Source organism: Oxyura jamaicensis, chromosome 18, assembly GCF_011077185.1.
Source record: "Oxyura jamaicensis isolate SHBP4307 breed ruddy duck chromosome 18, BPBGC_Ojam_1.0, whole genome shotgun sequence".
Classification (NCBI taxonomy): Eukaryota; Metazoa; Chordata; class Aves; order Anseriformes; family Anatidae; genus Oxyura; species Oxyura jamaicensis.
The window spans coordinates 1,945,556-1,969,765 of NC_048910.1; the positions used below are offsets into that span (position 1 = coordinate 1,945,556).

At 46.5% G+C, this 24,210-nt stretch overlaps 1 protein-coding gene across 6 annotated transcripts in view; it reads right to left on the bottom strand.

Moving 5' to 3' along the window:
* Positions 1–24,210, bottom strand: part of MYH10 (myosin heavy chain 10) — a 102,450-nt gene that overhangs the window by 41,958 nt on the left and 36,282 nt on the right. For 4 of the 6 annotated variants that reach the window (XM_035342584.1, XM_035342583.1, XM_035342586.1 and 1 more), the window contains 4 exons: positions 22,874–22,901; positions 12,390–12,492; positions 6,505–6,534; positions 2,748–2,840 (listed from right to left, as the gene is read on the bottom strand). In XM_035342584.1, coding sequence (XP_035198475.1) covers positions 2,748–2,840; positions 6,505–6,534; positions 12,390–12,492; positions 22,874–22,901 — 254 coding nt within the window. The remainder of the gene's footprint in view (positions 1–2,747; positions 2,841–6,504; positions 6,535–12,389; positions 12,493–22,873; positions 22,902–24,210) is intronic. The other 2 variants (XM_035342587.1, XM_035342585.1) reach the window with 1 other exon arrangement.

A 24,210-nucleotide genomic window follows, 5' to 3' on the forward strand; every position in this document is an offset into this window, starting at 1 on the left:
ATCATTACCCAGGTCCTCCTGTCTCAAGTCTGACAGATTATTGCTATTAGTACGTTGAAGAGAATTCCTGTTTGGCCGATCCCTTTTGCTCAGGGAATGTACTACCGATTTCCATATTAAATATTCTGCTCTGCAAGTGTGGAGAGTAGATGTATTCCAGCAGTGGCCTGACCCAGCGTGTTTCTGCAGTACACTGCCGTGCTGCAGAATTACAACACCTGAACAAGTTACCGCGATCATCCAAACCATCACTGACCAGAGCACCCTTGTCCTCTCGGTTCCCTGATAAAGCCCATTCATTCCCAAAAGGTTTGTGTGCACAAGACTGACTGCGCTTCTCTCCCCAGCCAGGCCGGGGCACCCAGAGAAAGGAGCACCCAAGCCAGCCCTACCTCGACTCGGCCTCAGAGCAAAGCAACTGCTCTGCCTCAGGTGCGCACCCTGAGATAAGGGATTTCTCCAAGTTTTAGGAGAACTGTTGGAATACTTCAAATTGGCTTCAATGCTTACAACCCTACAGCTTGATGTGCAGTTTGGTTGGAAAGTCAGTGGCACTAAAATGTCAGTGGCTGGGAAGATCGGGGCTTGTTTTCAAGCACCCCCCGTAAGAGACCAGGCACCTGAACACAGATCTCTGGGTGTGAAGAAACAGAATGCTCTAAGCTCAACTTCAAACCAAAGCACCACATTTTTTGTTCAGTAACCATCCAGAAGGCTGTATTTGTAACTGTTACACAGATAAAACCGTCGTTTTGCTGAAATTCAGCCAATAAACCAGATACACCAGGTGTCAGTACCCGCGTGTCAGCAAGGCGGCTGACAGCTCCTCACACAGCGGGGCACAGAGATGCTTCTTAGAATGACACGGCCTGGGCTGTCGTGTTTGGGGCGAGAGCAAGCACGAAGCACTGCATAAGGTCTAGCCTGGTATAACTCTGGTATAATTCACAACTGCTCTGTTCTATTTCACATTTCAAAGTTATTACATTTCTGCTGCCGAGACCCAGCCCCACGAATGAACCAGAGGCAACGCAGCCAGTTAAGGCAGTGCCCACCAGGGGACGGGGACCTCCTCAGCCTCCAAGCTCAGTCCCCACCGAAGCCAATACTAGCGAGGTCACTGATCTAGTTTTTCTTCCTGAGAGTGAAATACGAATATGCCCTTTTAACGAGCACAGGGCTTGCTCTGAAGCCTTGAATCTCTCAGATGACCACCATTAGTCTCCAACAGGATCCTGTTTGCACTACCATGATAGCACTGAAGTACACGGCTTTTTTAAAACCATGTAGGAAGGGAAGCAGCATTTGTCTTGTTAGGTCCACATTCCAGAACTAACTTTCCTATCCCCTGCAAACTCCAGGCTTTATTTCCTGAAACGCAGGAAATACACGCATTTTGCAGAGGTGAGGGGAAAAAAGTGACTGAACACTAGCCTTGTTTCAGCGTTACCTGGCGTTATCAGCAAACAGGGGACAGCCTGGCACCCTCATGCTGCACTGTGAAGACTGTTAAGCCTGTGTGTGCAGTTCTCACTTTGTGGGAAGACATTTTTTAAGTCAGACTTTTTTTATTTGCATAAAGACGACACCATCTGGAATGCATTATACTTGCTCCTTTATAAAAATAGAGCTGGGGCCATCTGAGTGATTATGTTCATGATGGCAATGCAGGCTTCAACATAACACAGAGCAGATGCTAACATCTCACAGGAAAAAAGTGTCTTCGTTAAATTAGTACAATCTTTGATGGATTCGAGAAACGGATCAAAATTATTGCACAGTGAAACCCGTTGATATTATGAATCCTAATGCAACTTTTGTGAGCATCAGCTAGTAATTTAAGTAATGTGGCTATAAAAAGTTACTGAAGTTGAATTTCTACAGTACTCTGCTCTCCCTCCTTGACTGATAAATCTGAAGGATTTAATCATGCAACTTTCCAGAGTCCTTATCGCTTGAGCTGAGTTCATACAAATAAATCCAAGCAACCGTTGAAACGTCAAGGCAGCCAAGAAATCTTTCATTTGTTCTGTAAATTTTAGTTCAGTTCTTGAAAAAAAAAAAAAAAAAAGACAAGACTTAATGCCTCCCACACAGTTATAAAGCAGTACTAAAAACCTCTTTCCCCTGAAAATAGGAGACCGCTTTCTTTCTTAAGGGAAATTTTTAAAAAATGGTAAATAGCTATTCAGCCCAGATCTCACTACTGGATTCAGAGCAATGGAACACAAAGAGTTCCCTTCCAACAAAACTCAGCCTGCTGTGTGCGTGCCCTACACCTTGAAGGTACGTCACACTGTCTTTCTGGCTTCTCTTCAGCAAAGGGGAGATGTTCTCTCTAAGCCAATCGACTCCGCCACAGCTATCGACAGGAAGGCTACGGATCGAGCCAAATCCTAGAGATGCTGCATTCCTTCATCCTTTATAGATACACAGCAGTAACTGGCGTATGTAAACCATAGTTTATATTGACAGCATATTGACATTCATTATGTTACTAATGCTATTATCATTTCAAGGATAGCGGAGGTTGGGAAGCAGATAAAATTAAAGCAAGTTTTGCCAAAAGCCAACGAGGATGCATCTTCCATGACTGCAGGACAACGCAGAAAGTCTTGTAACAGAACCTGAAGTCACTAAGGTAAGAGCAAAGAAAACCTCTGATACTACTTAAACTCCTAAAAAGGAGTTTCTCCATGAACAGTAATCCAGATATACAGACTGTAAATAGAAAAGGAGTAACTCACAAAGCGGGAGGAGTTGTCGTTTTTCACCGTCTTTGCATTCCCGAAGGATTCCAGAATGGGATTTGCCTGAAGAAGCTGACGCTCCAGCTCCCCCTAAAAACCATACAAACAGAAAAGCAAACAGACATAAACACAGTGCTCGGGTGATGAAGGCTTCCTACATTCTGCTTCTTCCTGGCAGTCATTTCACCCAGGTTGTGGCAGTGATACAGTCTTCAGAAGGAGGTTACCTTCCTTCCCCCTCACTGCTACATCTGCCAATAGTCTCTTCCAGCCAGTGAAGATGTGTTCTGTGTTGTCATTTAAGAGCGCGCACACACACGAACACACACAGAGTTGACCGAACAGGAGTCAATGGATGTCATAAATCACTGAACGGGGAACACAAAATTCACATTTAGGGCTAGTGAAAGTAGGCACAGACTTCAAACACTCCAGAGAAATAAAATTAAATTTAACTTTTCAGATTTTAGTGCAAGGTGGCTCATATACCATCTCGTTACTGATTTGACAACATACTCCAATTTCTCATACTGACTTTTAAATCAAAGTGCTCATTTGCCATCAGCTTTACGTTCACATCATTGCAACACCTGACCTAAAGGGAACGCACCTGAGAAGTCCGCCACTACGGCACAGTGGGAACCCCGCAACGCCGAGCACAAAGAGCATTTTCAAATTGCCCAATTCAGCCAAAATTGCTCAGCAGCTTTAATGCATTTTTTTTTAATGCTTCCTTAAGTTCAAGCCAATGGATGTGGAAATCAAAGTACTTATCTGAAGGAAATTGCACAACAGCTTTTACAATTGCTGTCCATGAAGAGGTCTGGTAACAAAAACCGTCTGTGCTGCTTCCATGAGCCCAAGAGGCATGTATGCACATAGGAAAATATGATATTGCTTTCCTGCTCTGAAGGATGGTTTAAGAGGAAAAAAAATGAAGCTGTATGTCTCTGGAATGTAGTTTTAAAAACTGAAGTTTGTGTTCATAAACCTGCTTTTTCCAGTTATTTATAGCATGGATGAAGACCGCACGCTGAGCAACTAAGAATGGAAGTAAGTCTCTTGAGACTTCCACAAGGGCAATTCTCAGATAGGAATTTTAAAAAGTCACTAGTTAACAGCTGGAAGAGGCTTTTAATTTTATATTCAAATATATTTCAAGTCCTTCTGCGAACAAATGGCTGCTCATTCTCTAATGGGACCTGAGGCTATCTGCCCAAAGCTCGTCTACATCCAAACGCATTCCCTTTGGGGCTACAAATCCTCTGAGCTCTGCAGTAAGTAAAGAAGCAGTGGACGTGTTCATCTCCGCCCTGAACGCACCGCTAGGCAGGCCACACACCGCAGGCATGCCTACGCACCACAGGTTAGGTCTACCACCATTATCTATTTAAAAGAGCTCCTAAGGACTGTAAAAAAAACACCACTGGAAGAACACTGGATCACTTAGAGCCGCTGCGTGGACACGTGCGATTCGTAGCCTAAAGGCTGCTGTGTAAAGGCAGCAGGCAGCGGAAAAGCATTGGCTGACACCAGTGCGCCCGTCCCCGCTCCCAGCCACACGACCAGCTCCTGTTCAGACACCAAACAAGAAGCGGGGAGCTTGCTTACCACGCTGTACACAGCTCGAAATAAACCACATTACGTACATTAAACGCAGCAAGCGTGTCACGGCTTACATTTCAAATTCTAGCTATTCTGGAAAAGAAAGCACACTGACTTCAAAATCCAGCTGCACTGCAGAGAGCCGCATGCACTGCATGGTGCGCTCCAGGCACGCCACGTCCATGCGTGGAAGCGCCCCCGGGCACCGCAGCAGTAACGCAGCTCCGTGCACGGGAACTTCTGCAGCAGGTCATAAAATCGTTGTACTCAAGTTCTGCAACTGAATGCAGAGTTCTTAAGAGCACATCCATGTGCATCCCACAGGATCTGAAGAAAACATTCAGTTGTGTCCTCAGACATGGGTGAAAGCAGCGAGGACAAACAGCGAGCACAGCCTAGCAAGCCGCTGCGCTTGTTCACAAGCGGGCTTCTCATGGGCATCTAAGAGCAAACCTCTCCCGCAGTGCAGAACAGCCTCAGAGAAGAACAGCGGTGGAAATTTTAAAATGGATTTCATAGTTTTCATCTCCAGATAGATTGCTTTACTCTCAAAATCTTTTTAGAAGCATTTAGTGCTTGGGAAAGAGTTTAATTTGGCCTGTAGACATATCTCCAGCATAGGCCCCTAACCAGAACTTGGAAAAAGCAGTATCACAATATTGGGGGAAAAGTGAAGTCATGCAACATGCAGGGCAGTGTCAAGATAAGGAGAGCTTGTTGTCTCAGTTTCAGAAAAACCAGCATCCCAGCGACTCGGCTGTTGTGAAGCCTGGGTGAGGCAGGGAAACTACACGCTACTCACATACAACAGGGATCCACTCTGTAGTTCAAAATGACATTGAAACAGAAATGTTAATGATTATGGTTTATGCAGTATCAACACTTCTGGATTAGCATGTTTCCACTGACACATTTCAAATGTTTGCCAACAAGCAGTGTATCTCAACCCTGGCAGGGTAATTCTAAGCAAAAGGAGGGTTAAACTCAACTCTTCCATTTATTTTTGGAACTGAGAAATTCTTTAGCAAAAAAACAACAGAAAAACTTAGAACTGTCTGAGGTTTGGATGGAGGAAGGATTAGGTTAAATACTAAGAATGTCTGTAACTTCTGAAAATGAGACCATGGGGGCTCAGGCACATGATTGGGTTACAGAGGCTTAGCAAGTTACCACACACTAGCAAAGGCATCACAGCTGTCCATGGGACTTGTGTCTCCAATAAACCACAGTTTCTTTCCTCCCCCCTCCCCACTGCGAGTTGCACCACAGCCAGCTTTCAGAAAATCCAAGGGGGGAATACAATCAGCTGAACTGACTTGTGGCAGCTTCTTGTGTTACCAGGCCTTGGGTACACCACACGGAGCTCTTGCAAAGCCTTCTCTTTATTTAAAGGCTTGTGCCCGTGACAAAAAGGCACCACTTACCACCTCAGGTTAGAGACTGGAGCGTGTACCTTGCACGGCACGCGGGAACAAATCGCTTATCTCTTTCCAGTCTTACCCTCAGCTTCCACCCAGCCCTCCTCTCTGCACCCCGTTACGCCCCAGCAGCGCTGCGACTCCTGCTGCCCGTGGGCTAGGGACTGGGGAGCATGCAGCGTTAGCTGCTTGCTCGTGGGCTGCCTGGAGCTATGTGCAGCTCAAGCTCTGACGAGGAAATGCTAATTTGGGCAGCAGCAGTGAGTAGGCATCACCTCGGTAGGTCAGGGCAGGTGCCCAATTTCAGGTGAGCCTTACAGGCTTGAGAATAAAGTCTTTCTCTGGTTACCCACGCAGCTATAAAAACATTCAGGCAAAATCATCCGTTAACCAGGAGTATTTTGTCACCTCCACTGATCCTTGCCAATTCTTTAGTAGGTTATTTAGCACTGAGAAGGTTTGTACTCTCAGCAGCACACTGACGCAGGGCCTGCTAGAGGAGTTCAGCTCAGAGGAGAGCCCCCGCCGCGGGTGGGAGTGCTGGCGGTGCGAGGAGCCTCCGTGCCCTTCAGCAGCCCGTCCTCTCAAGGCCAGTTATAGTCACTAAATTTACTATGAGCTGAATAAAGCATGTGGGAAAGCTTGTACAGGTAAATGCAAGTGGACAGAAAATAGTAGAAATGTATTAAGGTCACCTACAAAACTTTAGAAGCATAAAGAAAAACACTTGCCTGATGTTTCACGGGTTTAGGTGATTCGGGCTGTTCATTGCAAACAAACAAACGCATATGTTAGCAAGCAAGCATTCCAGCTGCAAGTCACATCCCAAATGATTAACGTCAGTAGGTTTAGTTTAACTATAAGCTCACTTCATAGAAACTGATTTAATTTTAGAAAGTTATTCAGTTGTCATTGCATGCACAAAACGCTAAAACCTGTGTTTATGCAAAGAACTAATTCCAAATAAAATACAAGATGACAGACGGACCTTGAGTAACAAGGAAAAAGGACAACAGCATTATTAGTTTCACACGGTTTTCCACCTTTTTGCCAAATAACAAAGGAACCCACAACACTAAGTAACTTTCTCCGGTCTTAGCCCTTTCAAGGTGGTTTGGTATGGATGAGATGATCGTTATTTGTCAAAAATACCAAGCAGGTTATGACAGAACCTAGGAGGAAAGCCATCCTGAAGGAGCCTGAGGTTTTCTTGCTGTGCTGTACAACATGTACTTCACAGATGCAAAGCCTACAGCAGAGAGAGGTCTTGTTTCTTTCTTTCAGGAGTGACCAGCCACATAAGGTCAAGATCCTAAACTGAAAACCTACAAATTTTGCCAGGAGGAAGGGTACACAACACCAAGTCTGATGGAAGACAAAATAAAAGCCCTCAAAATTCAACTCTGCAGAGTTTCTGCAGGAGTGCTCCGATTTTAAATCCCATCATTACTTCCATTGCTCTGTCTGCAAGCGTTCCAACCTCGAGCTTCCCATCACAGAGCCTATGGGGAAAATGCCGTGTTACGGGGAAGAGGTTTTCATACCAAGCCAGATGCACACTTCCGCTGTGCCGATTATTTTAAAGCTTTGGAACTGTTTTAGCACAAAGTAACAGAATTGGAGAGAGGTCCTCAGAGCAGCTGGCAGCGGTTTGGCCCATTCAGCCAAGCGGGGTGAATTAAGCAGAGCTGAATCATGCCCGCCCGGAAAACAACTGAGGTGTCTAAAAATAAGGTGAGCTGTTTCAGCAGCAGACTGGCGCTGCGCTCAGTGGAAGAGGATAGGCACACCTGGGAGGCGTTTCATTTGCTCATGACCAGAGCAGAGAACTGTTCTCTCGGGGTCTCCATTTCTGCCCTCGCCAGGAGCTGAGCATCACCAGACCAACGTTCAACTCCTCTGTTTAAATTAGGGCAGTTAAAGCCCACCTGGGAAATCCTCACCACGAGAAGCTTCGGCCTGAACCGGCCTACCCAAGATCCAGTACTTCAAAACCAGTTTCATCTCTCTGAATTTAATGGAAGAAATTAAACCATTTAGCATTTCAGCTGCAGAGGCAAATAAACGCAGTCACAAGCCTGGAAGTACTTACAGTCGTTTCTGAAACTTAAAGCAGCACCATCGGGCAAGCTGGATTTTAGTGCAAATAGAGGTTTTGTGGGGTGGGAGGGCTTTGGTGCAGGGGAAAGAAAGAAAAAAGAAGTCTAATTCTTTTCATCCTGGTATTGTCTAGCTGTAGTTGGGATGAGTGGAAAAGGAGCCAGTGATGGATGGACACAGTTTTCACAGAACTTGCTCTCAGTTAGGCAGTCCCTCTATTACCGCTCTCACCCTTCTGACCATGAAGAAGGTCCAGGCTCCTCCGCAGCCTCTGAGCACAGACCATTCCCAGGCTCAGCCCGCAGCACACGCTGGTTGCTGACCGCCCTGGGCAGCACTGCTCCTCCCTGTGCCATGTCAGGTGTGCGTTTGGGTGTTTTCCTTCTATTTTGCACTGACTTTGCTCCCTATCTAAAACCTGTTGGCAAACTAAAGCAGAACCCAAGAGCCAGAATTAAGGCTTGCAATCTAACCACAGCAAAGCAGCTCTGTAACACATTCCTTAATAGCACAATTTCATTCCTTTCTTCCTCCCACCTCAGCATACAGTCGAGCCATGAGCTCACGAGACCTCGTTTTCCTCCATGTCTCCTTACTTAACCTGCCCAAACCCCTCTCCAGACGGATCAGCCTCCTCCCCAGGCTCACCAGCTACCTGTCCTTGTTCTCCTCCCCCGAACACACTTTCTCCCCACCTCCTGGGCCTACAAAAGGACAACTGGGAGCGAAGGCAGTGCTGCCTGCGGCCCAGGACCAGGGGGCAGCTGAGCAGACCAGCTAACGCCAGCGGGGTCACCTTTGGCCTGAGATGCCACAGCCACGGCACAATGCTCACCTTTGTAAGGCTGCTCCACGCATAGCACTGTAACCAGGGAATAAACCACGATGTGCTCTCTGCCAGCAAAACATTCAGCTTTACCTGCAAAGTTCTTAACGCCCTGCTCCCCAAATTCTTTAGAGCTCAGACCTGCGGGATGTGAAGCTAAAGCTTTCAGTGATTTAAACAAACACCTTCCAGCTTCCCTCCCTTGCTCCACACCAAGGGGACTGTACGCGTGCCCTTCCTTTCCCAAGCTCAACCAAGCCTGCTTGGGCGAGGATTCAGGCTCACTTTCCTCCCACCTTCAATCCGTAGATGAGCCTATGCCTGTAACTCGGTGCAAGTACAGCTGCCTCCCATCTGTTGGCTGGTTCTAAAAGCCCAGCCTCTCCCTGATTTAAGGGGCTGGCCTAGCCTCACCTCGCTCTGCTCAGTCCCACAATAACACTGCTTCTCTTCTCCATCACCTCTCACCCTCACTTCCTAGGACATCGCCCAGGACAGTATCTTGAGCAGAGAATGAGAGAGACAGCATGGCTATGGACCCCACCACTGAAGCTGGGAGGTTGCAGTTTTGAGGCTGTCCAGCACGGCATTTCCTCTCTCCGTGGTGACAATGCGTTACTGACCCCCTTCCCACAGCACCCTGCCTGCGAGCGACCTGCCAGGGGCTTGGCAGGACTCACCTGAGGGCACACAGCTACTGGCTAGCAGGAGAGGAGAGAGCACTGGTGGGAAGAAAAAGTCTCACGGCCGAGTAGCTGAACGCCCCAGGTGACAACGTTGTCCTCCACAGGACAGGCACAGCTCCTGGGTGATGCTCCTTGCACGAGTCAAACACTTCACAGCCTGCTCTTCTCAGAAATGCACTTGGCGAGCAGCTGGGACATGGCAGAACACCAGTGCTACTCTGGCCATGGCCTGAGGTGTCAAACTGTCAGCTACATTTTTTCTAACGGCTTTACAACAGTCTGTCAGTCAGGCAAAACGGGCATAAAGGCCACCCTAGCCTTCAGAACAGCGTTGGGAAAATAATTATTCATCAGCGTGCAAAATGCTTCTGAAAAAATCCACGCAGCACGTAGCAGTATCACTGCACGTCAGCAATAATTATTTATCAGGATGGATAAAAATAAACCCATGACTAGCAGTCTAACAAGCCTATTTAGCAGACGAACGCCGTACAGAACGGTGTCACAGATCACCACCAGCCCTCTGCAGCCTGCTGGTGAACATGGAAAAAGGAGCAAGGACTGCACATCTAACTCCAGCCCTGGCACTACTTCGCTTTTCAGTGTTTGTTGTGGAGGTTGGACATTCTTTGTCTGCCATAAGTAAAAACAAGTTGATACAGAACAAGGAAGACCCCTTTGTATTTTCAGTGCAGGTTTGGTTGAGCAATCTGCATTTTTCCATAGGTATTTGTTTAACTCGGTGCTTACCATGGCACTGCAGTGAATGAAGCGCATGATCAGAGCACCGAACTTCATTCAGGACACCGACCCGTTCCTTTTTGTGCCACGAAGAGTAAAACTCCTCCAGTCTCCATCATGCCAGTCATCAATGGCTCACAAACCCGCCGATTACAACCACCATCTCCTAAGCTCTTGAGATAAGCACCACTACCCTATCTGATGGCACTGCTAAGTCCAGAATGAAGCTGCAGCTCAACCAGGGGGTTAAACTGAATTTGCCTACACTGCATTAAACAAGGAGCTCATCCTTCCCCTCCCTGACATCTTCTACCCCAACTTTCCTCTCTCTTCATCCCCTCACCTTGTATCAGCCACAAAATAAGCGCAACAGAGGAGACACGTTTCAGTTAAAGCCAGGCTGACTGAGAACAGCAGCCTGAGCCTGCGTCAGCTCCCAGGCCCAGCGAGCAGCCACAGGAATTGTGGCTGAGCTCAGGAAGGGGTGCTTCTCTTAGCTACTGTACTGGCACCAAGTGCTTGTGGAAAAGCAGCACAAAAAAGGCCAACGGAAGATCCAGTACTTTTTAGACATTCAGAAAGAAGGCTTCAGGTGGTTAGGCTTCTGGAGAGGTCGCGGAATCTTCATCCCTTGCGGTTTTCAAAATCCTCTGCTCAGCCAGGGCTCGAGCAATGTAACTGAACTTTGAAGGGAGACCCCTTCTGAAAAGCACCTGGACAAGAGACTTCTGGAACTCTTTCAAATGGAGGCATCCTGAGATATCTGATTAGGTACCTAGGATATCTAATATCCTAAGATACTCTATCAGCAGAATATTTCAGAGCAGTTGCTTTAAGAGTAGTTGCTGCAAACCCACGCTGCGTAATTCACTTTCCCCCAGAAAGCTGTGGGCAATCTTACTCCTGGAGAAATCGAAGAAGGTGCTGCTGGTTTTGTTGAAAGTTATGCAGTGGAAAACCAGGAATGTCCATGAACCAGAACCTACACAGAAAATCAAGTCTGATGGATAACGCTCGGAGGAGCTTTCTGCGGAGCCTCGTCCCCTCCCCACGCAGTGCCATGCACACATGCCCAATGCTGCTGCTGCTCCATTGCAAGAAACTTCTTCTTAAGGCCTGTGACTGATGCAGGCACAACCTGCAGCCCAGACTGCGTGACGTACATTGAGAAAGACTAATTTTAACAAACAAGCAACACTTTCAGTAGTAATACAGAGGGTCACGTTATTTGCTTTCAGTTAGAGCGAAGACTCACGTTCCCTCCATACGTTCAGCTACATTTCTCCAAGTCTGCCTGCAGAGAAGTTTTCTTCCTCTCCCTCTTCAAATTCTCGGTTTTCTGTTCTTCACAAATTGGTCAAAAGCCATCTGTTTCTCCAGGAGTTTGAGTCCTGACACACTGAACAAGTCTGATTCCACCGAGCACCTTAACGCTAGGTGCCGTACACAAGGGAAGTTACGGACGTCTCCGCTAAGTCAGGAGATGCAGCCTGAAAGCTGCCAACCACCACAGACGCCTGCAGTACTCCTGGAGAAAAGCAGGCACACACCAGCACTGGCTGCAGCTGGCTACTTGCTTGCAGGAAAGTTAAATAAATGCTTCGCTGCTAAGTGTTCCACGTCCTCAGAGTAACAGATATTTAAACCCATTCGTGTTTTGTGACTTGCTAAAAATTCAGTGCAAATTCTGGAAGAGATTAGCAGCAAATTTGAACAAAGCTCTGCACAGATCACAGCGATTTGCTACAAAAAAATCAATAATCTCCAACTTAAAAACATGTACCCTCCTCTTTGTGACGCGGTAGGGCCAAGCTTGTTATTAGCTGCTGATTTCTAGATACAGAAGGTCTGTGGCAATTTTTAAACTTGATGATTTTCCCCAAGTTCAGTTGTTAAAGAAATTCTGTTCCCATCTGCTAGCACTAAAAGCTGCGTGTAATGGGAAATAAATCCCCTGGAATCACCAGGGTTAATGAAGGTTTTTTTGAAAACCAAGTAGACACAGCAAGGTTTTGATACTGTTTCTAGTTACAATTCTTCATAAAGCCCATCATCTCACAAAAGCAGTTAAACAGCTAACATTAACTGGAAGTTTTGACATAACCGCTCATTTCAGCCACTAATAAAGAGAAAATGATAGTTGATCAAAGTTACGGGGATTATATTACAGCTTATCTTTGATTCAAAAGGTTTTGTTTTTTTTTCCAAGCGAAGATGGCAGCTTACCAAAAGAATAGAATAAAACAAAAATTTCCCAACTTACAGGAATGTTATGGTCCTTTCTTCCTTTATGGGAGGAAGCAACATGAGCAAGGTATTGAATAACCTTCTTAGTGTTTTCAGTCTTCCCGGCACCAGATTCACCTCTGCAAAACATTTTAAACATTTTCCTCAGAGTTAATTTTCAACAGTATATCAATCCTTTGTTTCAAACAACCTCATTTCATTCCATTTATGGCTTAGACTACGCAACAGAACCCCAGTAACCATCTACATCCAGAAGCAGCGGTGTGGCAGGGAACTGCAAAGCATTTGTTTACAATACCTTCTACATCCTAAAGATCTCCTCAGCAGGAGGATGTTGATACAATACATAACGTGAGTTTGATTAAAAGCTTCTGACTGTGTGCCTGGATTCATACATTACCCTAAGTAATGAGAAACAGGCTCGTTCTTTGCCTTGATCACAAAGACAGGCTTTTTTCGCAGTGCGGGTGTACGTATATTGAAATTATCAAACAGTTGGTCTATCTGATATTCCAGGACCCGGTTATGAGGATTACTGGGCTGATGGAAAAGCTTAGCATCTCTAGAAGCCAGTTCCAAACGTTTTAAACATCCAGCCTCTTTGCAGTGCTCACCTCGCTCTCTGCAAGCCCCAAACACGTTCCCAGCCACGGGGCTACGGCTTCAGCACAAGTCAATTAGGGCAGCGGCACGGGCACAGATCAGCAGGGACAGCAGATGTGGAACATCAAGATGGGCAGATGAAAGCAGATTGCTGGACAGAATTCAGTGCCAGACTTACATAAGGGACATCCCAAACTCAGAGCAAGGAGCTGCCTCGATGGTGCAGGCAGAGGTCTGACCACGTCTGTCACAGCGACCACAACTGATGGCACAAGTCTTTTTAACCCAGATCTGGTTAAATACAGTCCGTTAAATAAACCCACACAAGGGGACTGCCAGGTCCAACTTAGCCACGATCCAACAGCATCTCAGCCCTGCCGAAGAAGCCCATTCCACATGAGATGGAGACCACCACTGGCAGTGCTAAGGACACAAAACTAAAAAGCATTTCATTATGTGGGGCTACGCTGGAAGAGGGGAAGTTTTTCTGTCGTTCAACAGTTGATCAGAAACCAACTACTCCAGAAAATTGGCAAGGATGCACTGCACGTGCTTCCAAACTTCCCAGCTACGATTCTGGAACAGGAGTGTGAACTTGCTGGGGGGGATTCAAGCACATTCCTTTGCAGGCTTCCTAAAGCCTCCCCCCGCCACGCGGTGTGCCAGTTTTGCGGCTCGCCTGCACATATTCGGGTGCCCAGTTCCTAGCAGCCCCTAGCTTAGGCACGAGTTCCTGGTGGTGTCTGATGCGTTTGACCTGGCAGAACAGTGACCAGGATTTGTGGAAGACACTGAGCTGAGAGCACTGAACTGATTGTGCAGACAGTTATGGGATGCGATCCCAGCCTCAGGGACCAGACCACAGCCTGCTGTACCAGAGCTTACCCAGGGCACCAGACTTTACTGGTGGCATCTGCAGCTCAGGAGCACCCACCTCGTCCTGTCAAACCATTTTGTTCTGGTTTTCCTCATGAGAAAATGGATATAAGAGGAACAGAACACAAGAAGAAAAATGCAGAAGTCACAAATACTTGACCATGGAAGAACTTGCAGGAGCAGAAGGCAGGCCCCTCAAAACATGTTGGCTACACCAGCTTTGCTCCACGCATGGAAAATAAACAGGGAATGTACAACCTGGAGAGCTGGTTACCAAGACAACTACTCCAAGAACTAGCTAATGAATAACTGGGCTTCCTTTTTGCCAAGATACCATCAATATGCCACACAAACTAGGTGTACTTTGGGACCACAAGGGGAAATACATTTTTAATTCAGCAAAAAATCCCATTTCTACCAGGCCCCTATGTCTGTTACACAGAAAATTGCAACAGACAAACGTGAAGATCAGTAAGCAGAAAATATACTCCCGATGCCCATTCATGCTTCCTAATTTGTCTTTATTTCTAGTTTCTCCTTTAGTGTAATGCTCACATTAACATAATTTATGACTACAAGTGATAATAAAAGCAGTATTGCCTGTTTCTAAGTGTATATTAAAATACTCTTAATGCTAAAACTCCTCCAGCAGGTAACAGAAGAAAATAAGTACAACAAAACATACATTTACATTTTAAACCAATACAATTTGTTCTTATTGTCATCAGAGCTTGGGAACACATTGCTAGCTGTGACTTTAAAACTAGATAAATAATCTTTTCTGTTAAGTTGCAGAAAGAGTTTATTAAATTTTGAAGATGAAAACCTACCCTGACACATCCAGCGAAAAGGAAACGCTCAGTAAATACAGTCCAGATGTTAGCCTCCTGAAGGGCAGCACCCGGCTTTAGAGGAGCCCACTAACCAAGAGGCTTTTCTGGCACACACACCAGCACAGCTTCGCGTGGCACAGCAAGGTCAAAAGCTTGCAATACATTCCTTCTGCTAAAAGTCCTTAAATCTGATAGAGATTTTTAGAGGTCTTTATGCAAGTTCTCATTCAAAAGCACTGCTAATGGATGCTATCATCCTAGTTCTCCTCTCCCTGGAGCTTACAAGTATGCCAAATATTTCCTGCTGGATACAGAGCTAGATAGCTTTGCTGCCATATACTCTAAAAGAATTAGAAGATCTAGGATAAAGTCCTCTTCATTTATAGAAACAAGGACATCTGCACGCTTTAATTCTTTCCCAGGAGGGCAAACACATGAGTTATAAAAAATAAATCTTCTACCTCTACCAACCTGCCCAAAAAAGGTAAACTTCTAGTAACACAATGTACAATATTTATGGAATGGAAATGGTATCACGAAGCTAAAGATTAACTTTTTCAAAACCTTGTTTTAATACATCTCAATTAATATGTTACCATAAATTAAACACTGAAAACCCTTGGCTGCGATCCTAGCCTTCCTTCAGTCAATGGCAACGTTGCTAATGATTGCAGTGGGGTCATAATTTCACCCCTTATTTTGGTTTCAATTCCGTTACTAGCAGAAAGAAAAATGAGACTGAATTCAAACCTCAGCTCCATCTATGGAACATGCCAAGCACACCAGGTGGGATCAGCCAAGCAATCCATCTTTAGCAATAGGCTCCAGTTGGACGCATGAGGTTATCCCATTAACTAATTGAAAGCTCTCTCCCTTCATACAAACTACGTTAGAGACGGGTCAAATGAAGTCTGAGGGTCACAGGTAAGTTTTTGCATTACCTGAAGTTAAAGCACCAGTCCCCGCAGCAGCAAAGCTTCTGCTTTGAATAAGCTTCAAGCACATGTAAAGTAGGAAAACCCTAGCTAGGAAGAACACTTCAAAGTTTCTACATGATTTTACATTCACTGGATGTGAGCCTACAGTGTCATTTTCAATAAGGAAAGTATTCTTCAGGCAAATTCATCTCGGCTCCAATTTGGTTTCAAGAATTACCGACTGACTTCTCAGCCAGCTGCACCTTTTTTTCCCGAAGCTACTCTAACCTACATCTCGCAGAGAAGTGAAAGGCATTTCCTCTGCTGAGCAGATTACCATCTGAAAACATGCAAAACGAACACAGTGGGAGATGACTCGCAGGTCACAAAGCAAAGAGGCAACATCCAGGCATGGGAGGCAAGGTCTGACTTCCAGGAGAGCGGTGTGCTCTTCCCACGTGGCTCACCTGTAGGGACAACTTGTCTTGTATCAGCAGGCCAACGCCTGCCTCTGAAAGCCCCGTCCTAACAGAAGCACTGTTCTAAAGGAGAACAGCACTGAAACAGTTGCTCCTCTTACTGCCAGCTGCACGTCTTGTACAGGCGCAGCACTCTCAGGACGGCAGGACAGGGCTACGCCACCGCCTCTTCCTGCAGTGATTTCTGTTTTCTGGACACTCGCGGTAGTTTAAAGTCGCTGATGTCCCACTGTGAGGGCTGGCGCCCATCTAGCACCAGCCCACCGATTTCCCCGGCAGAACAGGGGCTATGCAGGACCTGAGATGTAGCTCTGGCACTCACATAGGACAGAAGGACACAAACAGGTACAAAGAAAGTTTTGAAATTGCTAAAGACTGTTCCTCATCTTGCTGCCCATGCACACAGTCCCTACTGCACAGGAACAAGGTTTGTGAAGAAAAGCATCTGCAATATGCCGGGGTGATCCGATTAAGTTTGTCTAATCTACCCTATTACAAATCATCTCTCAGTGATTTAAAATACTGAAAACTAACCCAACAAGCCAGTATCTTTCCATGCTGGGACTCAGACCTTCCCCTTGCCCCAGTCTTTGTCGCTCCTGATCAGTAGGAGGCCCTGGGACGAGGAGCTAACCTGGGGGCAGGAGGCCCTATAGGAGCTGAACGCCCGGCAGAAGGAGACGCGGCACCACTGCCTTGGCACCTGGGCAAGTTCTCCTCGGGGACTGATTCCACCAGACCCAGGGACCCGACCTGCTGCTCAGTTCTGCAGGCAGCACTGCTGCGATTCACACCAAGCGGCCACTTAGGCACCAAAGCACGGATGCATGCACTTAAGTTGTTTGTAGGAGAAAGTAACTGCGTAAGTGAGAGCCCCAACAACAGGCCTTTGTCCTCCTCGCAACAACGGCTGCGAAGAACAGAAGGGACTTATTCCCAGATGCAACTGAGCAAGTCTTCTGCCAGTTATAAACAGATATTTACAGTCGAGACCTGTAATTAAAAGAACGCTTTAATTACTTGGCTAATTTTCTGTAACGAAGAAGTCTAAGTGATAGTTGGGGCTAGCACAGAGGAGTATTAATTGGCTTTGCTATTCACAAGGCTGCTTTACAGCCTCTCCATTCCCCTTTAGATGCTTCTCATCATCTCAACACCAGTTGTCTAGGGAATGTTACAAGTTGGACTCTGGCCAGAGGTTGTATACAAAAATGCTTGGTATTTGCTGCTGTTGTCCTTTAATAAGCAGCCTCTATTCCCTCCACGCCCCGCCGCTCCTACTGAAGCCAATTCAGATTAGATATCCTTGTACGGCTGCAAGCATCTGCTAAATGACTGTTTATCAAACCTAGTCTCAGTTTTGAGAATACCACAAGCTTGTAGTAAGATTCTCAAATTTAGAATCTATTTGCTTAAAAAAGTGCAGTAGGGCACGTCTGCATGTTTGAATTTCCAGAAGTCCCCTTGCAGCTAAAGACAACAAATCCAGGAGACATTTGGGTATTTCTCATATTCCTAATATGCCATAACAAAAGTTCCTCAATCTTGATCATCAGCCTCCAGCAGCCTGACACGCGCTCCTACTTAACGTTAACAGAGAACAGTAACCAAAGACAAACAACAAACCTCAGCAAGGGTCCAGCAGATGCAGCTTCTCAAAGAGAAAAGCCCGCACAGCTTCTCCTTGCAATCTCACATCTTCCCTCGCTGTCTATTTTGTCCTTTCGGTGTGCACAGTGTGAAGTGAGCACTTTTCTGTAACTGATTTCTTATGGATGCAGGGTTAATACAGGCTCCCAGGTACTTACAGGCCAGAAGGAACGTGAAGTTACTGGAACCACTTGGTGCCTTAAAGATGGAGAATGGGCAAGTGAATGAAAAGAAGGGAGAGAGAACAAAGTAACAAAAAAAAAGATGAAGAGAAGAAGGCGTATTATGTTCTAAAGCAACTCTCGTTTCCACACTGAGACCAAAGATTCATCTCTGTCAGCAAGTCTGGATGGGAGATCTGAGTGACAGGCACACCAGCTGGCGGTGAGTAACACCCTCCTGGAGGGGCAGCCTCCATGCCAGGTAAAGGACGTGATGTTCTGCTGACACAAGCATCCAGAGAAAGCAGCAGTAGTTTTTTCCATTCCTGGTGTTAGATTCAACTTTGAGAAGAGATGAGTAATTTAAATATCACCAGTTTATGCAAAACTCATCTTTTGGGCATGACAGACACCAAGCTCCTCAGGGAATGTCAGCAGATGCTTCGGTTGGGACAGGAAACCTCCAAGTAATCCCATTACCTCCAGGATGTAATGAGAGGCATGCCTGAAGAGCTCCCCATCAGTCCGGCCCATTCCACACGCTGCATTTAGATGAGCATTTCAATGAGACAGGCACAATTCTCTTCAGCACAATTCTCTTGGGAAAACTAAATTAAGGTGATTCTCAGCAAGTTGTAAAAACAGGAAACTTTATCAACTAGAGGTAGGAAGAGATCAGTGAAGATGTTAACCAGGCAGACCTTCACCGAGTAGTGGGAGAGATCTCTCTCCAGGATGCACAGAAAGGCAGCTACAGCCAAGGCAACGGGAGAGATGAGTGTGGCAGGCACGCTGCAACTCCCCACTCACCTGCATGTACAAACCGAGGGTTGTTCGGCCTGGAGAAGGCTCCGGGGAGACCTCACAGCGGCCTGCCAGGGCCTGAAGGGGGATGCAGGAAAGCTGGGAGGGACTCTGTGTCAGGGGGCGGGGGGATAAGACGAGGGTGAAGGGCTTTAAGCTAAAAGAGGGGAGGTTTAGATTAGATATCAGGAAGAAGTTCTTCACTCAGAGGGTGGTGAGGCCCTGGCGCAGGCTGCCCCAGGAGCTGTGGGTGCCCCATCCCTGGCAGTGCCCAAGGCCAGGCTGGCTGGGGCTGGGGGCAGCCTGGGCTGGGGGCAGGGGGCCCTGCCCATGGCAGGGGCTGGAACTAGGGGGACTTTATGGCTCCTTCCAACACAAACCATTCTATGATTCTGTGATGTCTCCTTTCTCACAGCTAGCTTGAATTACTCATTTGAATTACTCCTACTGGGGAAGAGAAAAAGTATTCAGCTCTACTGAAGATCGGGGTCAATCAGATGAATGACGTCCTGAGACAACAAGTCTGGGATTAGAAGACATCAAGCCTTTTATGAACTGCCAAAGAAGTTTCTGAAACCACCTCCAGTGCAGTTAAGACACACTCCTTCCACCTTATTTATTCCTGCCTTAGTCTAAGACCTGTATAACCAGTGGCGTGGAAGGAAAATGTCCAGTTTGCCTTTTCACCACAGAAGCAGCAATGCAATAGAGAGGAGTCCTGGACACTAGCTCACCCTTGAGCAAAGCGCATTAGACATCCTTTTGGTCTACTACACAAACAAGTTTGCCACAGCCTTGCTGGAGGTCATTTAACATCCCAGCTGACCAGGTGTTAAGTAATGAGTTTATAATGCAAACCTGACAAAAAGGATATGGCTCTGCCATGAAGCCCATGGGGAAGCCTCCTTAGGAACAGTAGAGAGCTGTCATCATAACCAATTTGTTCAAAAGAAATGCGTAAGAGAATGCAGTTGCTTTTGATGTGCTGCTTTTTAGGTCTGTATCCAATTTGGAGAAAAGCACCAAGACAACTGTGTTCCAAGAGAAAAGGTAACCTGAAGAGCAATGTGGTAATACCTACGATGCTTTTCGACAGTCAGCATCCAAGTGGTGAGAAGTGTTGCATCAGCAAAGACTCCTGGGCCGGTAAAGCTGAGGTGGTCACCTTCAAGAGCGCAGAACCCCTGGAGCCTAACAACTGATGTGTCTTCACATTCTCACAAGGCAAGACCTAGACTGGATGTTACTTGGTCCTACAGGTCAAGTTTGGAGATAAGGTACCATACCCTTCATAATGCTGAGGGCACAGCTCTGTCCACATTACTGCAGAAATTTGTATTTCTTTGTAATACACAGTAAGTTCTTCATGCTGCTGCGTAAGTACCTCAATGAGAAAGCGCAAGTTAAAGCAACAAGGCAGCCAACAGAGCCTGGAATTTGTTGCTCAGAAACTCAGCTTCTGTCAGACACTGCCACACTTCTGCTAAGTTTAGTCCTTAACATTGGTACACCCAAGACAGCAAACTATAGGTAGCAAAACTTGTCCAGAGTCATGGTAATAACAGCTTCAATACTACATTTTGCAATATGATTCCAGAACAGTGTTGAAATCCTTATGAGATCTGTCCATACTGTCCATTGCTTCTTAGCACAGCTTCGGGGATTTTAGACGGAACAGGAAATTTGTTAACAAATACTTGACATCCAACAGAAGTGGGACCATCTCTGAGGATCTTCTTACGACAGCTTTCAGAGCTGTCCCCAGCAGCTCCAGGCTTCAGAAGTGATGTGGTCACAGGCTCCCGAGGTATGGCCATAGGAAAGTGTGTCCCCTCCTCACCCTCTGTATTTCTCTCTGCAAATGGCTGTACAACTACGCAGCTTACCAACTGCCTGGTAGCCAAGACATGGAACCTGTCACAAGCTCCAAATATTCCATGTTTAAGTGCTGCACCAGATATAAGACAGGATCCAACTGCCTTTTCAGTGCAGAAGGATCGAGAGCTTACATTAACCCAGGTGAGGCAATAAAACTGAAAACAATATATCTTAAAGGCTTTCTGATCTACAAACACACACATCCAACCTTCACTAAATCCTGTAGCACTGCCACTCTGACCTCGGCTGACCATGTTGAAGAGTGCAAAGTCCATGCATACACAGCAAAAACATGAAGCTACTTCAGAAGAGTTCACCTGAGGCAAGCACGTGCCAGTGTAGCATCCACACAGAAAGAGGACAAGGCCTTTTTCACTCTGGGATGTTATCCCTGCTTGCAGAGCTGTTCTGTACACTGCACATAAAGTAATTAACACAAAGTAACGAGTTCTACTAGGGGCAGGGACCAGAGACCTAGACAAGGCTGTATTAGCTGGGTGAACCTTGATCTTACTACAGAGTTGTACTTGCTTCTGTGTCCCCCAGCCCCGAACACCTTCTGTTGGTAATATCTATAGCGGAAAAAAAAAGCATTAGCTTGAGAGGATCCATCTTCAGTCTGTTTATAATCTGGTAGTTAAGGCACGTCCATAGGAAGTAGCAGATGAAGATCTGAATCCCTTCATGCCAAGGCAGAAACTGAACCGACGTCTCCTCCCAGCACCCAACCTAACCACGGAGCTACGTCAGGAAGCTGCCATCCTCTCACACTATGGCCTCAGTGCAGCTGCTGTACACGGGCACGCAGCGTGGTCTACTGACCACACAACCACGCTACCGTGTCTTCCCTTACCCTCAGATAATCGAGCACATCCAAGTTATATCTCATGCTGCTAACTGCAAACAGTTCCAGAACTGAGCCATGGAGTGGTTTTGTAACACAGAATGGTTTGTGGTTGGAAGGGACCTTAAAGCCCCCCTAGTTCCAGCCCCTGCCATGGGCAGGGCCCCCTGCCCCCAGCCCAGGCTGCCCCCAGCCCCAGCCAGCCTGGCCTTGGGCACTGCCAGGGATGGGGCACCCACAGCTCCTGGGGCAGCCTGCGCCAGGGCCTCACCACCCTCTGAGTGAAGAATTTCTTCCTCATATCTAATCAAAACCTCCCCTCTTTTAGCTTAAAGCCCTTCACCCTCGTCTTATCCCCCCGCCCCCTGACACAGAGTCCCTCCCAGCTTTCCTGCATCCCCCTTCAGGCCCTGGCAGGCCGCTGTGAGGTCTCCCCGGAGCCTTCTCTTCCCCAGGCTGAACAGCCCCAGCTCCCTCAGCCTGTCCCCACAGCAGAGGTGCTTTGAGCACCCTCGTGGCCTCCTCTGGACTCACTTGAACAGGTCCACATCTTTCTTACCGCGGGGTCCCAGAGCCGAACACCATACTCCGGGTGGGTTCCCCTGAAGCAGCGAAGCCACCAGGCTGCCACCACCAAGGGCACTTCCCCAACCCTGTGCTTTGCACAGAACCCAACTGTTGAAAAGCAGCGTTCTGTGCTCAGGGAAGTTTTCTGCTAGCTTTAGCTCCCCAGACTGCCTTATGCTGAGTGCCAGCTCCCAGGGCTAACCTAACAGGCAGCAGAAACGCACAGCTTGCGTGGGAGGGGGGAGGAAATCGGATTGCCCCTTCTAACAGCAGCCCAAATACAGATGGGCTCAGTGGTGGCACGAGCCACAACATGCACTTAGGCCGCTCTGACTCGCGCACCACTTCGTTTCCAGATCCCCAGGAAGCTTCAGCTGAAGCAAGAAATCTGCTCCTGGGTGGGGGAAACTCAGGCACACACAGAGGAGGCAGGAAGGAAACCGAGTGTCAGCTCGTTCAGAGCTCTCCGGTCTGAAGCAGATCCAAGGCTACGCTGTTGCTCAGCAGGGTTTCTAGACCAACTTTGATTCATGGCCCCCTGAGGGGCTACACACAGAGCAGGTGTAATACAGCATTTCGGACTGATATGTACGTTTTAAAGATTATTTCTGATTCAGATCTCAACTGACATTTTTAAAACCACAGTTCTTAAACGCCACATAAGCCCATAAAGCCTTCAGTAAGGTGAATTACATTATTAAAAGAGTATTTCCCTACATAAAGCATGACTTCATGCTACGTCATTAACCATTAGTCACTGCCTGACAAGATTAAAGACAGGACTGGGACTACCACAGCTACAGCAAAGACCCCCTGGAACTTGAGACCTTCCCCTTTTGACAACAAGAATTTCCCAAAATGCCCAAAAGAAAATCAGCGTTTACTTACGTGCAGAGAATTGATTGGTCCTCACGGTCTGCAAAAACAAGAATGAACATGGTTATAGTTCTGTGTCTGTTATCCCTTAATTCACAAGACAGTTTCTTTGGAAGGAATATTTTGATAATTTAGCTTTTTAGCTTAACAATTCTAAGGGCACTCTCAGACTAGTTTCAATAATCTTGCTTAATTAATTTAAGCTCTCTCACACACACCCCAGCAAACACCACCTCAGACATCCACAGCAGTTCTGCCACATGTCATGAAACAAAAATCTTCTGTTAAGTTTCATAATAACACTCAGTACTTTTCAAACATTTTCAGACAAACCAGACTTTACATCTTTTATTGTCTCATCTGAAATTCATTGAATAAAGAATTTAAAATACTAAGTATTAAGCAAGAGGCAAAACAGTTTCATGTACACAATGCTAATGACCAGAAATGACTACTTGGAAATAGGATGAACATCTCAAGCAAGCAAGAGCTTTCCTCTAGTGCCTTTCATTCTTTTTAATTAACATGCACGCCTGAAGTGCTTCCATGCTCTAGCTTATTCATTGCAGGCTCGTCCAAAGGACATCCAGGGAAACACTGAAGGGAGTGAACTCCACAACACGGGGTGGCTCAGCACTCCTGTGACTCCCACTGCCGCGCTTACGACCTTTGAAAAGAATGCCTGAAGGTCAGTTATACCCTAGAAGAGGTGTGTCATAATTACAGATATTTACAGAACTTACTTCATCACGCACTACATATTAGAAGTTATATAATCTAAACGTTCAAGTATGCCTGCACGAAGGAAAACATCTCAGATAGAGGTGCCCTCTTCCCCTGCTTGAGCCTGAGTTTTTGATGAGTTCAACTTTTTTCATAAATTTGCATCACAAAGTTCTTGCTGCCTTTATGTTTTCAGCCGTTTGTCACTTGCACCAAGAGGAGCACAACTGCCTCCCGCAAACTTAGGACTTCACACACTTTGTTTCCTGATGGGTCATTTGTAATGGATCGCGTTACAATGAGTAAAATCAAGCTCTGATTTGTTGAAATGTAAATCTTGGGTCTACAGATCAGACTCCCTGCTGCCCACCACCCGTTTTCCTCAAACATGAGCTGTGATGGAGCACAGGAAGGGAGCAACAGGCAGCACGATGACCGCAACTCCTGCTAGGACGCAGATTCCAGTCCCAATACGACAAAGAGCTTCAGTTGCTGCAAGGCATCTCTCCAACACGCTTAACAGCTCTGAAACAGATCCAAATTCATGCATACAGCCTCAACATATTTATCATCACTTCAGGTAAGCAGAGTAACGTAAGCCATTTTTACACCACTTCTAAATGGGT